At 42.4% G+C, this 13,221-nt stretch overlaps 1 protein-coding gene across 1 annotated transcript in view; it reads right to left on the bottom strand.

Annotated features, from left to right (window-relative positions):
- LOC135508951 (pleckstrin homology domain-containing family A member 5-like) overlaps positions 1-13,221 on the bottom strand; it is a 295,193-nt gene that overhangs the window by 82,695 nt on the left and 199,277 nt on the right. The window contains exons 8-10 of the mRNA XM_064929191.1: positions 12,335-12,345; positions 8,766-8,913; positions 510-625 (exon numbers count right to left, since the gene is read on the bottom strand). Of these exons, the coding sequence (XP_064785263.1) occupies positions 510-625; positions 8,766-8,913; positions 12,335-12,345 (275 nt within the window). The remainder of the gene's footprint in view (positions 1-509; positions 626-8,765; positions 8,914-12,334; positions 12,346-13,221) is intronic.

Here is a 13,221-nt window from a genome sequence, read left to right as displayed (position 1 = left end):
CACACACAGAACAGCATGTACTGTAGCTAATGTATCCATCATGCTACACCTGCATCGTGTATCCAGGACACACAACAACAACAACACAAGAGTTATCCTCCCAATATTAAGGCTTTGACAACTGCCAGGTTATGTAACAGTGAAGCGCAAGTGTTTCCGTAGCCCTCTAGAGGACTGGAATATGCCGAGGTCGATGAGACTATTTCCTAAACAACACGAGAAGCACAGTTAAGAGCTCATACAACTAACGAGAAAAGAGAAGTGAAATGGTGAAACAGAACAGCTCCTTCATATTTCTATCAAGGAGGTTACCGTCGTTCAAACACTCGCATTAAATCTAATTAATTTATTCCTCCCACTTCAGGAGCTAAATTGCTTTTAAGACCATATGAGCATCACAGCTCACATGAATGGGAAATAGTGTCTGTTTTGGTACTACAGACATCTTGAGTGAATGGAAAGACAAGACAAAAACGTCTGTTTGATTGATTGATTGATTGAATACAAACCTCCTGACAGGCTCAGAGTGCACCAGGGCAGCATCTGTCATCACCTTCATCCAAGACTCCATGTCTTTGGCTGCGTCTGTGCAGAAGTAGTAGGTCCGCATGTTGGGATGAGTCGCCTGCCAAGAGAAGAGAGTGTTACCTGGAAGAGGAAGAGAGAGAACACAGCCGGTTAGTTGACTCAACTGGGATGTGGTGTCTTATAGCCTGACTTCATCGAGTTTCGAAAGACAACATTGTAGTCAGATCAGGGGTGGAAATTACCTCTCCTTTCAAACTTTCTTTACAATAGCACCCTCACTATGAAGGAAGGTTGTGACCTACAGTACCAGTCAAAAGTTTGGACACACCTACTCGTTTAAGGGTTTTACTTTATTTTTACGAATATATATATTCTACAATGTATATATATATATATATTCAGTTGAAGACGGAAGTTTACATACACTTAGGTTGGAGTCATTAAAACTTGTTTTTCAACCACTCCACAAATTTCTTGTTAACAAACGATAGTTTTGGCAAGTCGGTCAGACATCTACTTTGTGCATGACACAAGTCATCTTTCCAACAATTGTTTAAAGACAGATTATTTCACTTATAATTCACTGTATCACAATTCCAGTGGGTCAGAAGTTTACATACACTAAATTGACTCTGCTTTTAAACAGCTTGGAAAATTCCAGAAAATGATGTCATGGCTTTAGAAGCTTCTGATAGGCTAATTGACATCATTCGAGTCAATTGGAGGTGTACCTGTGGATGCTTTTCAAGGCCTACCTTCAAACTCAGGGGATCTTTGCTTGACGTCATGGGAAAATCAAAAGAAATAAGCCAAGACCTCAGAAAAAAAATAGTTGACCTTCACAAGTCAGGTTCATCCTGAGTAGCAATTTCCAAACGCCTGAAGGTACCACGTTCATCTGTACAAACAATAGTACGCGAGTATAAACACCATGGGACCACGCAGCCGTCATACCGCTCAGGAAGGAGACGCGTTCGGTCTCCTAGAGATGAATGTACTTTGGTGCGTAAAGTGCAAATCAATCCCAGAACAACAGCAAAGGACCTTGTGAAGATGCTGGAGGAAACAGGTACAAAAGTATCTATATCCACAGTAAAACGAGTCCTATATCGACATAACCTGAAAGGCCGCTCAGCAAGGAAGAAGCCACTGCTCCAAAACTGCCATAAAACAAACAGACTACGGTTTGCACATGGGGACAAAGATCGTACTTTTTGGAGAAATGTCCTCTGGTTTGATGAAACAAAAATAGAACGGTTTGGCCATAATGACCATCGTTATGTTTGGAGGAAAAAGGGGGAGGCTTGCAAGCTGAAGAACACCATCCCAACTGTGAAGCACGGGGGTGGCAGCATCATGTTGTGGGGGTGGCAGCATCATGTTGTGGGGGTGGCAGCATGGGGATGGCAGCAAAATGCTGTGGGGTGGCAGCATCATGTCATGTGGGGGTGGCAGCATCATGTTGTGGGGTGGCAGCATCATGCTGTGGGGGTGGCAGCATCATGTTGTGGGGGTGGCAGCATCATGCATCATGCTGTGGGGGTGGCAGCATCATGTTGTGGGGGTGGCAGCATCATGTTGTGGGGGTGGCAGCATCATGCTGTAGGGGTGCTTTGCTGCAGGAGGGACTGGTGCACTTTACAAAATAGATGGCATCATGATGTTGTGGGGAAAATTATGTGGATATATTGAAGCAACATCTCAAGACATCAGTCATGTTGTGGGGGTGGCAGCAAGTTAAAGCATCATGTTGTTGCAGCATCATGTTGTGTGGGTGGCAGCATCATGCTGTAGGGGTGCTTTGCTGGGTCTTCCAAATGGACAATGACCCCAAGCATCACTTCCAAAGTCTTCCAAATGTGGCAAAATGGCTTAATAAGGACAACAAACTCAAGGTATTGGAATGGCCATCACAAAGCCCTGACCTCAATCCTATAGAAAATGTGTGGGCAGAACTGAAAAAACATGTGCAAGCAAGGAGGCCTACAAACCTGACTCAGTTACACCAGCTCTGTCAGGAGGAATGGGCCAAAATTCACCCAATTTATTGTGGGAAGCTTGTGGAAGGCGACCCGAAACGTTTGACCCAAGTTAAACAATTTAATGGCAATGCTACCAAATACTAATTGAGTGTATGTAAACTTCTGACCCACTGGGAATGTGATGAAAGAAATAAAAGCTGATATAAATCATTCTCTCTACTATTATTCAGACATTACCCATTCTTAAAATAAAGTGGTGATCCTAACTGACCTAAGACAGAGAATTTTTTACTAGAATTAAATGTCAGGGAGTGTGAAAAACTGAGTTGAAATGTATTTGGCTAAGGTGTATGTTAACTTCCGACTTCAACTGTACACACACACACACACACACACACACACACACACACACACACACACACACACACACACGTCTTCATGTACTTCTTAAGGAGCGCTGGTATTTAGTTTTGACAGCATCAGTGACTCGTTTACATCCTCCCTGCTTGAGCAGGTGTATATTGTGGGAGATCCTGGCTGACAGCAGGTGAAGAACGTGAGAATCAGTGGGCTGTGGATATCCACACCACCGTTCACCCATGTAGGCTATCTAAACCCATGACTCATAAGATGTGCATGCCACTAATATGGAATCAGGACTTACCGTGCAACACTTGGACTGGTAAACTGGCAGCCGATTCTCCTCACTCAAGATCCGCTCACAATAGACAAACCAAGGCATTGTCAGTGTGTGCGTGGAAGACAGCAGAGAGAGACAGACAAGAACACATTGAATGAGTAATATTTTTTTTTCCAATATCCTGTTTACCAGAGCCTGACAAACAAAAGGCAGTCATTCCTTTGCCATCCACAAATTCATTTGTAACAACAGTCAGGGAGGAATAAGGGACTTGTGAAACTGCCACGTTCGCCACAGAAATATGGAGAGTTTAAAGGGAAGGAAGGATGAGTTTTTACTCACAAATGTAACAACACAATGTGGTCAGATTTAGTAACTTAGTTGTCGCGATCTGGTTAGTTATGTTTTAGTGTTTTTACACATTTATTAAGTTATATCTTCGGAACTACCCAGAATGCACTATTTCTCAACGTAAAATGCGAACCGGTGCTACCAAGCTCGTTCCAGCTGGCTAGCATTAGCCATTAGCCATGCTAACATGTAATTACATTCTGGCTAGCATTCGCTATTTTTATTTATTTTTTAATTTTTTATTTCACCTTTATTTAACCAGGTAGGCTAGTTGAGAACAAGTTCTCATTTGCAACTGCGACCTGGCCAAGATAAAGCATAGCAGTGTGAACAGACAACACAGAGTTACACATGGAGTAAACAATTAACAAGTCAATAACACAGTAGAAAAAAAGGGGGGAGTCTATATACATTGTGTGCAAAAGGCATGAGGAGGTAGGTGAATATAATTACAATTTTGCAGATTAACACTGGGGTGATAAATGATCAGATGGTCATGTGCAGGTAGAGATATTAGCTATTAGCCATGCTAACATGTAATTACATTCCAAACCAAGTGTTGACGCTGGTGAACTGACTATGTACATGCACTTAGAAGAAACCATATAACCATATTAAAAGTGCCTCTCTTCTTTTCCTGTGTGTTTGGTAGTCGAGCAAGCGAGTGTTGTAGTACTTTTCCGTCATTCGTAGCTAGTGCGGTAATACCCACAAGGATGGGGTTACGACTCAATTGTGGCCCAAAAACGAGAAGCTAGCTTTGAAGTGGGACCGGTTTGTCTGGTAAAAAAAAAAAAGTTTTTATAATCATAATAATAATAATAAAATAATAACGGTGTAACTTTGCACTGAGACTTTTGATGCATACTCTAATGTTACATGTGGTGAAGTTTATGCAACCTACCTTTTAACATGTGAGGAGAATAACATGTATGTCAATTAGATATTCACATGTGTAATTTACAGTTTGACAATGTGAAAACACAAGAGACACTATATGTGTCTACTATATGTGACTACATATATATATGTTCACATGTATCCAATATAAAGTTCACATGTTAACACCACCTTTTCACATGTGAAAAGAATAACGTGTTTTCACCTCACATGTGAATTGAAGAAGGAATTTGCAAATTCAAGTGTGAAAAGCTTTAACCTGTGACATGACTGGCATACAGCCGAGTTATCCTCATTACGTTTCCTTTTGCGTTATGTGAAATGCTTCTATAATTATGAGCTCCAGGAATCATGCAGAGCTCTGTTTCTTCCTCCTCTCCCTCAGCTCGCTCTCGCCCCCTTCTCTCTCTGAGGAAATGGAAACTTGAGTCTGTGTGGTTGGTTCGAGAGACCAATCTTGGGCAGACTCCTGGGCGTCTGTGTGTGGCTGTGCTGCTTGGCAGGGCTGAGCCGAACCCACGTCTCTCCCTCCCTCTGGCTTTGTAAAGGAACCAGACCAGAGAAAAAGCCACAGCACTGAGAGAGACGCCATTAAATGAAATACAACTGGTTGCCGCAGGACGCAGAGGCTATTGGAGCGAAACGTTATGCTGTAGCTTCTGCTGCTTACTAACAATGCTTAAAGCGGTAGCGGTACATGCCAAAAACAAGCCTTATTTTTCCTCTCTTTGACCCAGACGAGGGTTGCAAAACTACCGGTAATTTACTAAAGTTACCAGGATCTTCAGTCATTTTTTTGGTAATTAACAGAAAATTAACAGATGGCAATCTATCGTAACTTTTGGTAAATAATACTTGAATAAATTAAAACATGTTTTATTGTCCTTGAGTTTCTAGTGGATAGACCATATGGTTCAAGAGAAAATAGCCTAATTAATGAAATAAGCGTTTAATCAACAATGACATTTGTTTTTAAATATTAGCTCTGCAGCTTGTCACAATCGCCACCAGTCTTGACGGCAAAACATTGACAACAAATACATATTGAAATTGCTAAATAAATAAAACGTGTAAAACAAATATAAAGCATATTCATGATGAAACAGTGACATTAAAACACCAAACGGTATTCACTTATTCATTTATATTTAGGATAATGTTTTATAGATTTGTCATTCTATTTCTTTTAGTTTATTATTTTTTTATAAAAAAAAAATCTTATTTAACTATTTCATATATTTTACATGTGACAAGGCCAGAGATAATTACAGATACTTGTGATAATCTGAAGTACCCAAAAGGGACACTAGATGGTTTTGTATTATAGTACATAAAATCCTAGAAAGATACCAAAATACTGGCAATTCACTGGTAAACTCTGAAAGTTTTCAGAAATACAGTGCATTCGAAAAGTATTCAGACCCTTTGCTATGAGACCTGAAATTGAGCACAAGTGCATCCTGATTCCATTGATCATCCTTGAGATGTTACTACAAGTTGATTGGAGTCCACCTGTGGTAAATTCAATTGATTGGACGTGATTTGGAAAGACACACACCTGTCTATATAAGGTCCCACAGTTGACATGTCAGAGCAAAAACCAAGCCATGACGTCGAAAGAAGGTTGAAATAATTGTCAGTAGAACTCCGAGACAGGATTGTGTCGAGGCACAGTTCTGGGGAAGGGTACAAAAACATTTCTGCAGCGTTGCAGGTTCTCAAGAACCCAGCGGCGTCCATCCTTCTTAAATCATTCTTAAATGGAAGAAGTTTGGAACCATCAAAATCTTCCTAGAGCTGGCCGCCCGGCCAAACTGAGCAGTCGTTGGAGAAGGGCCTTGGTCAGGGAGGTGACCAAGAACCCGATAGTCACTCTGACAGAGATCCAGAAGTCCTCTGTGGAGATGGGAGAACCTTCCAGAAGGACAACCATCTCTGCAGCACTCCACCAATAAGGCCTTTATGGTAGAGTGACCAGACAAAAGCCACTCCTAAGTAAAAAGCGCATGACAGACCGCTTGGAGTTTGCCAAAAGGCAGCTAAAGGACACTCAGAACATGAGAAAAAGATTATCTGGTCTGATGATTGATCTCTTTGGCCTGAATGCCAAGCGTCACGTCTGGAGGAAACCTGGTGCCCTCCCTATGGTGAAGCATGGTGGTGGCAGCATCCTGTTCTGGGGATGTTTCTCAGCGGCAGGGACTGGGAGACTAGTCAGGATTGAGGGAAAGATGAACAGAGCGAAGTACGAGATATCCTTGATGAAAACCTGCTTCAGAGCACTCAGGTTCACCTTCCAACAGGACAACGACCCTAACACACAGCAAAGACAACGCAGGAGTGGCTTTGGAACAAGTCTCTGAATGTTCTTGCGTGGCCCAGCTAGAGCCCGGACTTGAACCAGATCGAACATCTCTGGAGAGTGCAGCAACGGACCCCATCCATCCTGACAGAGCTTGAGATGATCTGCAGAGAAGAATGGGAGAAACTCCCCAAATACAGGTGTGCCAAGCTTGTAGAGTCTTACCCAAGAAGACCCCCCCCCCCCCCTTAAATGATTTAGATGCACTATTGTAAAGTGGCTGTTCCACTGGATGTCATAAGGTGAATTCACCAATTTGTAAGTCGCTCTGGATAAGAGCGTCTGCCAAATGACTTAAATGTAAATGTAAGACTCGCTGCAAAATGTGCTTCAACAGAGTACTGAGTAAAGGGTCTGAACACTTATGTAAATGTGCATTTCAAACATTTCTAAAACACCGTTTTTGCTTCTCCATTATGTGGTATTGTGTGTAGATTGAGGAGGGGGGAGGGGACATTTAATCCATTTCAGACTTAAGGCTGTAAAGAAACAAAATGGGGGAAAAGTCACAGGGTCTAAATACTTTCTGCCCTGTACATCCTCCCTTTGCAACCCAAACTAAACTCTTAGCTTACTAACAATGCTTAAAGGCCCAGTGCAGTCAAAAACAAGATTTTTGCCTGTGTTTTATATACACCGAGTGTACAAAACATAAAGAACACCTCTTTCCGTGACAGACTGACCAGGTGAATCAAGGTGATAACTATGATCTCTTGTTGATGTCACCTGTTAAATCCACTTCAATTCGTGTAGATGAAGGGGATGAAGGGCAGGAGACAGGTTAAATAATTATTTTTAAGCCTTGAGACAATTGAGACATGGATTGTGTATGTGTGCCATTCAGAGGGTGAATGGGCAAGACAAAAGATTTAAGTGCCTTTGAACAGGGTATGGTAGTAGGGTGCCAGGCCCACCAGTTTGTGTCAAGAACTGCAACGCTGCTGGGTTTCCTGTGTGTATCAAGAATGTTCCACCAACCAAAGGACATCCAGACAACTTGACACAACTGCGGGAAGCATTGGAGTCAACATGGGCCAGTATCCCTGTGGAACGCTTTCGACACCTTGTGGTGTCCATGCCCTGACAAAACATTTTTACACCTTTTTCTCACCAATTCCGTGGTATCCAATTGGTAGTTACAGTCTTGTCCCATCGCTGCAACTCCCCTACGGACTCGGGAGAGGCAAAGGTTAAGAGCCATGCGTCCTCCGAAACAAGCCAAGCCGCATTGCTTCTTGACACACTGCTCGTTTAACTGTCCAGCTGGCGACCGGAGGTCAGCTTGCAGACGCCCAACCCGCCACAAGGAGTCGCTAGAGTGAGATGGGACAAGGATATTTCCGGCGGGCCAAACCCTCCCCTAACCTGGACGACACCGTGCCAATTGCGCACCGCCTCATGGGTCTCCTGGGCACGGCCGGCTGTGACACAGCCTGGGATCGAACATAGTTCTGCAGTGACGCCTCAAGTGCCTTAGACTGCTGGGCCACTGGAGGCCCGAAAAAAGACTGTTCTACAGGCAAAAAGTGGATTGTGCAACTAAATATTAGGAAGGTGTTCTTAATGTTTTGGACACTCAGTATATATTGTGAAAATTATGATAATGCCATTTTTGTGTAAGAGCTGTTTGAAAAGTTTGAAATTGCAGCCCGTTTTGGTGGGATGGAGTTTTGGCTCGCCTGGCAATTATCACCAGGCGGTATAAATTAACAGACCAATAAATAAAAGAGTTTCAAACCTCCCTGCCAATAACAGATAGTTTTCAGGTTACATATCCCTCCCATTAGGCTCGTCCAATTAGGCCCCTCACTCGGACCACTCCCAGACAAATCAAACCAACTGGCATTTTCTACCTTCTAATGCATCTCTCACTTGTTTCCTCATTGCTCTGGAATCTGAAGAGATCAAATATAAAGCATCAACTACTGTAGCCCCCCCAGCCCCCCCCACCCCGCAAAAAAACTGTTTGACAAAAGGATGAAAACAAGTAGTGAGTACTGACCTTGAAGGCATATTTCCTGTTGATGTGGTCGTCGACAGACAGCATAGATATTCGAAAGCTAGGCAGGAGGATGCTGCCGAGAATACCCTCCTCTTTCTCATCTGGAGGAAACAAAAACAAACAGGAAACTAAACATGATATGCAGAACCTTGTTTAACCTCCTTCAAAAGTTTGTTATGTATGCGGCAGCTACTGCTGCTGTGAAACAGATCCCTCTTCCTCAACAGGAGGAGTAGGTCATTAAGGACAGACCTCTTCCTCAACAGGAGGTGTAGGTCATTAAGGTAAGGACAGACCTCTTCCTCAACAGGAGGATTAGGTCATTAAGGTAAGGACAGACCTCTTCCTCAACAGGAAGTAGGTCTAAACCTCTTCCTCACAGGAGGATTAGGATTATAAGGACAGACCTCTTCCTCAACAGGAGGAGTAGGTCATTAAGGACAGACCTCTTTAACCTCCTTCCTCAACAGGAAAGGTTTGACCTCTTCCTCAACAGGAGGAGTAGGTCATAAGGACAGACCTCTTCCTCAACAGGAGGAGTAGGTCATTAAGGATAGACCTCTTCCTCAACTGCTGCAGGAGGAGTGTAAGGACAGACCTCTTCCTCAACAGGAGGATTAGGTCATTAAGGACAGACCTCTTCCTCAACAGGAGGATTAGGTCATTAAGGACAGACCTCTTCCTCAACAGGAGGAGTAGGTCATTAAGGACAGACCTCTTCCTCAACAGGAGGAGTAGGTCATTAAGGACAGACCTCTTCCTCAACAGGAGGATTAGGTCATTAAGGACAGACCTCTTCCTCAACAGGAGGAGTAGGTCATTAAGGATAGACCTCTTCCTCAACAGGAGGACCTCTTCCTTAGGTCATTAAGGATAGACCTCTTTCCTCAACAGACCTCTTCCTCAACAGGAGGAGTAGGTCATTAGGATAGACCTCTTCCTCAGGAGGATTAGGTCATTAAGGATAGACCTCTTCCTCAACAGAAGGAGTAGGTCATTAAGGATAGACCTCTTCCTCAACACGGAGGAGTAGGTCATTAAGGACAGACCTCTTCCTCAACAGGAGGAGTAGGTCATTACGGTAAGGATTGATCTAGTTCAATCGATCTAGGATGTTTGAAACTACCTACATGTTTGAAATGTCTTTTGAGACTTTTCATAGCAACATGAGTATTAGAGGGCTTACATGAGGTATGACAGGACTTCATGTGACAAGTTGAACCCCATTTTCCATCCCCCATCACAGAATCTACGCAACTCTAGCCTGGTCCCACATATGTTGTAGCCTTGTGTCCCAATGAACGGTTAGCTTTACAACACAAACAGATGTGGGACCAGGCTAATAACAAACCTCTACAAAAAAAAACATCCTGACACAACATGTACATAGCTGAGAGGAACACCAGGAAAAAGAGAGGGATGCTGTGATTGTCACCATATAAACAAGGTAGCAACAGTACTGGCGGCAGGGTAGCCTAGTGGTTGCAACCCGAAAGGTTGCAAGTTCAAATCCCGAGCTGACAAGGTACAAATATGTCATTCTGCCCCTGAACAGGCAGTTAACCCCACTGTTCCTAGGCCGTCATTGAAAATAGGAATTAAAATAACTGACTTGCCTAGTTAAATAAAGGTGCAAAAAAATAAAACTAATTCTCTGGTCAGAAGAGAACAACAGGACCCAGTGACAGGGAGGAAGAGAATAGCATCTGTCCATTGATGAAACTCCAGCAGAGAAATAACTCTCACTAAGCCTTATTATGTTCAGCTGAGAGACCGTAGTGTGTGTGTGTGTGTGTGTGTGTGTGTGTGTGTGTGTGTGTGTGTGTGTGTGTGTGTGTGTTTTCTGTGAGGCATAAGCTACAGGAAGCCTAGATGCTAACACCCTCTACTACATCCAGCCCTACAGGGACTGTTGCTCTAGTCTCCACACATTAATCATTGAACAACCAAATAAACAAACACAATTCAAACCAAGACAGTTATACAAAAGAACAACAAGGTCAGGGGTTCCGCATTGCAACACAACCATGTTACAGGGTGCGTTATGGAGAGAGGTTTGAGAGAAAGAAAGAAAGAAAGAAAGACAGAAAGAGACAGAAAGAGACAGAAAGAGACAGAAAGAGACAGAAAGAGACAGACAGAAAGAGGGATAGAGAGAGAGAGACAGAAAGAGGGATAGAGAGAGACAGAGAGAGAGAGAAAGAGAGAGAGAGAGAGACAGAAAGAGACAGACAGAAAGAGGGATAGAGAGAGACATAAAGAAAGAAAGGAAAGAGAGAGAGACAGAAAGAAAGAAAGACAGAAAGAGAAATAAATAAGTGAAAGTTGAGAGAAAGTGGAGAGAGAAAGAGAGAAGGTTGAGACTTTCTTTGAGTAGTTTGTATGTAGACCGAGGCTGAGAGGTGGAGACGTTGCGGTAGCTGAACTCTGTGTGGCCTCGAGTTGGTACAATACCATACAGAACAGGAAGAAGGAAGAAAGCTGGCTGTCCTGCAGCTCCCACTGAGAGGCCTGGCTCCAGGATATATCTGTTTCCTCCAGCCTGTTCTGCTCTCCATCCTTCTCTCCCTCTCAGCCTCTTTCTCTCTCTCCATCCCTCCGCCTCCTCTCCAACTTTCCTCCCCCTCCGGGCTCTCCTCTTATTTATTCACCAACACTCGTATTCACACATACCTACCTGGGTTAGGCGGAGCCACTGGAGATAAGGCACCAAAGTGCTAAAATATAGCCTCAGCCTTCTCTTTATAGTGGCTAGATACGGTTCATTAGACTATGGCTGAATCTAGGCTCAGAAATCATTGATATAAAAGGAATACATAATCTTCTAAAATGAACAGTACTTTTTAAAGTCCCACTGTGACATTAACAGCCTTCTCTATTAATATGCAATACCCCACTTATTAGGCTAATCTAATGGAATAAACTGGGGATTAAATCTCATCTGCCATTTACATCCATTTGTTGTTACATTCCTATCTTGGCCACCAGTAGGTGCAGTGAGTGGCTCATCTAGGGCTAGGTCTTTATGTAGATACATATAGACCCGTGACTATAAACAGCCTTCAACTATTTACAATCCTTTTCCTACTTTTGTTTTTTTTTTACATTAAAATGCATTTTAATTGTCATTTTCTGTCAACGATCTACACCAAATACTCTGTCAGTGGAAAAAAAGATTTGAACATTTGTAAATAAAAAAATAAAAAATAAAACACTAATATATCTTGATCAAATAAGTATTCAACCCCCTGGTCAATAATGTTCGAATCATCTTTGTCTTTCTGGGTAAGTCTCTAAGAGCTTTGGACACTTGGATTGTACAATATTTGCACATTATTATTTTTTTTAAATTCTTCAAGCTCCGTCAAGTTAGTTGTTGATCATTGCTAGACAGACATTCTCAAGTCTTACCATAGATTTTCTAGCCGATTTAAGTGAAAACTGTAACTACGATGATACTATGATGTCTTGGGAAGCAACTGCAGTGTATATTTGTCCTTGTGTTTCAGGTTATTGTCCTGCTGAAAGGTGAATTTGTCTCCCAGTGTCTGTTGGAAAGCAGACTGAACCAGGTTTTCCTCTAAGATTTTGCATGTGCTTACCTTTATTCCGTTTCTGCTGATGACAAGCATACCCATAACATGATGCAGCCACCACCATGCTTGAAAATATGAAGAGTGCTAGCATATACCTATAGACTTCCAGTCATTGCGCTAACGCTACTTAGCATTGGCTTACGGAACTACCTCTAACTTCCTTCATTCTGGACACAGACACATAAAACTGGTATCCAAGAGTTCCTTTGACCCTGGGGAAGTAGATAAAGGGCTTCAAAATCACAAAGTTTTCCTTTAAACTCTAACTGTTTGAAAGTCAACATTGGCCTCATGGTGAAATCCCTGAGCAGTTACCTTCCGGCAACTGAGTTAAGAAGGACGCCTGTATCTTTGTAGTGACTGGGTGTATTGATACACCATCCAAAGTGTACTTAATAACTTCACTATGGTCAAAGGAATATTCAAGGTTTGCTTTTTTACATTTTTTTACCCATACAATAGGTGCCCTTTTTGCGAGGCATTGGAAAACCTCCCTGGTGTTTCTGGTTGAATGCACTGCTCGACTGAGGGACCTTACAGATAATTGCATGTGTGGGGTACAGAAATGAGGTAGTCATTCAAAAATCCGGTTAAACACTATCATTGCACACAGAGTGGATGTAACTTCTTATGTGACTTGTTCGGCAAATGTTTACTTATTTACGCTTGCCATAACAAAAGGATTGAATACTCATTGACTCAAGACATTTAAGCTTTTCATTTTTTATTAATTAGTACAAATTTTAAAAAACATAATTCCTATTTGAAATTATGGGATATTGTGTGTAGGCCAAGCGACAAAAAAAATAATCTAAATTTAATTAATTTTAAAATCAGGCTGTAACTCAACAAAATGTGCG

Source organism: Oncorhynchus masou, chromosome 22 (genome assembly GCF_036934945.1).
Source record: "Oncorhynchus masou masou isolate Uvic2021 chromosome 22, UVic_Omas_1.1, whole genome shotgun sequence".
In the NCBI taxonomy this organism is placed as follows: Eukaryota; Metazoa; Chordata; class Actinopteri; order Salmoniformes; family Salmonidae; genus Oncorhynchus; species Oncorhynchus masou.
Note: the sequence above shows the minus strand (reverse complement) of the source record. Positions and strands in the feature narration are given on the sequence as shown.